Source organism: Limulus polyphemus, unplaced genomic scaffold (genome assembly GCF_000517525.1).
Source record: "Limulus polyphemus unplaced genomic scaffold, Limulus_polyphemus-2.1.2 Scaffold2128, whole genome shotgun sequence".
Taxonomy (NCBI): Eukaryota; Metazoa; Arthropoda; class Merostomata; order Xiphosura; family Limulidae; genus Limulus; species Limulus polyphemus.
In genome coordinates, this window is record NW_013667738.1 from 201,217 (window position 1) to 205,469 (window position 4,253).

At 36.7% G+C, this 4,253-nt stretch overlaps 1 protein-coding gene across 1 annotated transcript; it reads left to right on the forward strand.

Moving 5' to 3' along the window:
• Nucleotides 1–1,364: 1,364 nt before the first annotated feature.
• Nucleotides 1,365–3,481, forward strand: LOC106466030 (mRNA decay activator protein ZFP36L1-like). Its single transcript, XM_013926277.2, has one exon. It carries the CDS (start codon nt 1,672–1,674, stop codon nt 2,581–2,583), a length of 912 nt encoding a protein of 303 aa, XP_013781731.1. The 5' UTR covers nt 1,365–1,671; the 3' UTR covers nt 2,584–3,481.
• The last annotated feature ends 772 nt before the right edge of the window (nt 3,482–4,253 follow it).

Genomic DNA, 4,253 nt, shown 5'->3' on the forward strand with positions numbered 1-4,253 from the left:
TGCGAGTATTGAGATTAAGTGTATCGCAGAGTTATATTCGGAAAGAATAAACCAGTTTTATTAAGTAAAGACTTGTGTCGTTAAAATTTCGTCGGAACGAAGTTACGGAAAAATCAATTAACAAACGGAGACGTAACAACGCCATGCGATTTTCCAACTTCTTTACGTAATAGTGTTTAAAGTTGCACTTTAATACACTATCATCCGAGCCGTGTCGCACCCTATACCTTGAATCTAGTTTCCCACGTTCTCTCACACGTGGAGTTATTGTGAAATGGCGGGAAAAGTCACGTGATTAAGCCTCATTGCAAACACGCTTAGTTGCTCGAGCTTTTACAACAACAGTATTTTAACGTAGAGAAAAGTCCGTGTATATTTCTGCATATTAATTTACCTACGTTATCAGTTTTAAACAACGTAAATAAGCTAACTTAGAACTACTGGAATTTACAAATCCAAAACACACAACATATAATTAGATAAGGAGCGAAAATAATATTAAAGGTTACTATAATTCACAAACAGTGAACTTCCCAATATTATAATATACTCTACGAGAGGAAACGTTTTTACACTGAAATAAAAGGAATCAAGTGTTATAATGGAAATAAATATCGCAAGGAAATGTCCTTCACTATTGACGTCTATAATAACGTGAAGTTTTGTTCGTTTCAGGTTTTACTCTAAAGCTGGCTACATAAGGGATGTCGGCACATATAGTTTTCCATAATAAATATCGCAAGGAAATGTCCTTCACTATTGACGTCTATAATAACGTGAAGTTTTGTTCGTTTCAGGTTTTACTCTAAAGCTGGCTACATAAGGGATGTCGGCACATATAGTTTTCCATAATCTTAACCTGATAAACTAGAGATAATGGAGAGAGTCAACAGCACTTAACGCCAGCTCTAGGGTTACTCTCATATGATCGAATAATAGTATTTGATTGCCACACTATAGCGTGCTCACGGCCGCAAAGTACGGTAATGGGACCCGAAACATGATTCATAATCCGGGCACGCTAGCCAACAATATGAGATGAGCGCAAAGTTCGATACGTTTTGAAGTTGCACTTAGTTTCATTTCGAAATATAAAATTTAACATTGTAAGATCTTTTAAAAATGTAAGAAAATTATTGTCACTTAATATGGTTTATACAAGTTAAGCTATAGACTTTCACTGCGGACTCATATCGACCACTTTATCATTTATTACTTTGCATAATATGTTTATTATTTTCTAATATTAAGCTTTCGCAACCAATTACCGACAGACTAATATCCGCAAGCAACTCTGATATAAAGCATCACGTACTATGAAATGCAACGTAGTCACTCATTGGGTATATGAGGCTGAAACTCCACCTTCAATTACGTCATTATCTTTTGGGAGTAGCTAGAAGAGCCTCGCAAGTAGTGAAAGCAGGGAAATACAGAATATCTGAGCGATCAGTTTGGGTGAGCGCACAGTATGTCAATAGCAATGGTATCACGTCGTTTTGATGACTGTGGTGTTACGTATAACAAGGTAAGAAAGAGTCTGTTTAAAGGAACGGTTTAAGGTCACGATGATTCATAAGTTAGTTAAAATAACATTACGTGTTGCAGAAATAGTCAGCTCAGATTAACGTGGGTCCGAGAAGGGGGAACTGAACAAGTCTTTCAACCGGCATGCATCAAAAACCTGGTTCTTCCATGTTACCGACAAATTCTATATCGAATGTTAACATTTCTAATATTTTTAATACATGTAGCAGTGGACGAGAACACCAAAAATTTGATGACACGATCAGTGACTCTGCTGTAAGTATTGCCCAAGCCAAGCCCAGCCAAGCAAATTCTGGCCGTTACAAGACCGAGATGTGCCGACCATTCGAAGAAAGTGGAACGTGTAAGTATGGCGACAAGTGCCAATTCGCCCATGGAATGCACGAGCTCCGCACTTTAACCCGACACAAAAAATACAAAACGGAGTTGTGTCGTACATTTCACACCACAGGGTTGTGCCCCTATGGATCCAGGTGCCATTTTATTCATTATAGCGAAGAAGCAAGAAAGACTTTGATCTGTAATCTCCAAGTCGGCTTACAAACAGTAAGACATCAAGAAAACTTTATTCCCACAAGACCAAAGGCCTTGTCCCTATGTAGCTTCAGCCTAGGTTCGGCCGGAGATCTCTCTCCTATGTCTAGTGTGACCGGAAGTCCTACATCTCTGAATATCTTTTTCAACGACGATACTTATGGAAAATGTTCTCCGACACCGCCGGTTTGCTCGTTTTCTCAGGATTTTACGAAAGATCCAGCTCACAACTTGCTGGCCTATGGAGGATCTCAACCTGTCGTATTTACATTCAAAGGCTTAACGAACACCAGCGGAGAATTGGTGGACTCCTACGTTAAAAATAAAGTCTATCCTACAGGCCCTACTGCTCCCCTTTCTCCAGTGGATTCTCTAACCTCCGAGTTTGATAGGTTGAGTGTATCCGAGGGTTTCGAAACAGCAACTTTCAGTTCCCTTCATGACGTCAGCCATGGTCTTCCACGTCTGCCTATTTTCAGCCGATTGGCGAGCTTCGATTGAACTTGATTTGAGACTACCACGCGAACTTGTGGTCCAACTCAAATTTGGCTTTAGTTTACCTTGAAGGTCTGAAGTCCCTTTTTTAAACATAATTTCCATACTGTTATCAAAAAATTTGACCATATGCCAGTCTGATTTTAACTGTTCCTGTTAGGCTCAAATACCTACATAATTCGCCAAGCTTTCCTTGTCAATATATATTTATTTTAATATCATTGTAAACTAAGCCGTTGTTTTTCAGTTGTCAACAACAAACCAAGAGATGAGTGTTTAGTTGAGTATGTATTCTGTCTTTTTCATCTATACACGTAGACAATTAAGTTATAATTCTACTTCTGTTGTTCTATCCTCCGAGGCAAATATTTTTATTAATTTCAAAGTTTTATGTTATGATTTAAAATGGGGACAAAACAACGTCTCTTTATATTTTGTATTTAAGTAATTTATTTGTTTTAAAATTGCCTAAGGTAAGACTAAAAAAAGTTTATGAACGTATTCAAGTTTGTGAATGATATTCTGATTTTTATGCGAAACTTTAAACTTCTGTTAAGTTTGAGTAAAGGCTTATATTGCCAAAGACTTCGCTGATAGTGATAGTAGTAATACTATGTAAGTTTATAGTAATTTCACCCTCATCGCAGTCCAAAGTTTAATAAGTTTTTTTTTATATATATATTTACGTCCTGGTGTTCGTCTTAATGCCGTGTGTGATTCGCACAATTAAATTTTAAGGTCACAAAAAGAGAGTAAATGGTTTAAGTAATGGTTCATTATGATGTGCCTTAAATCGTAGAGTTCAAATCATTCATAATTGGTTACGTGGACCAATCAGAATTTATTTAATATTTTATTGATGTTCATGCAAGTGTAAATCTATGTAAAAAATAATAAAAGTTTTTCCAATATAAAAACTATATATAGTTCTTTGAATTGAGCTGGTTAACAGTTCACAAATTTATTGTGAATGTAATTATGGGACTTTGAAACTTCATTTTAAGTAAGCAACATGACTATTTCTTGACTTGTAAGTTGCTACGAGGTTAATTTTACTTTTTAGAGAAATCTTGATCTTGTAAATTGGCTGAATACCACCTCCACATCAAGGTTTTCTTTAGGGTTTAAGTTAATATGGAAGTGTTTCTATAGATAGTTAACACGTAATTACGTTTTATGTTTTAATAGGCCAGGCATGGCCAGGTGCTTAGGGCACGCGACTCGCACTCTGAGAGTCGCGGATTCGAATCCCCGTCACACCAAAAATGCTCGCCATTTCAGCCGTGGGGGCGTTATAATGTGAATGTCAATCCCACTATTCCCCAAGAGTTGGCGGTGGGTGGTGATGACTAGCTGCCTTCCCTGTACTAAATTAGGGACGGCTCGTGTAGCTTTGCGTGAAATTCAACACAAACAAACATGTTTTAGTAAAGCACAGTAAACCTACTTATTTAAACACAAAATGTTTTCGTAAAATATATATTAAATAGCACATTAATTAATGGTTGCTTTTGTTTAAAAAATGTAAAAATAAGTGTTTGAAAAGTTGGATGTCATTTAACTCATGTGTTTAACAATACCAGATGTAGCTGTGAATACGGTAGCTTCCTAGTTGGAGTTTAAATATAACACCCACACCTTCTCTTTGAAAACTAATACATATCTATTAAAGGAAT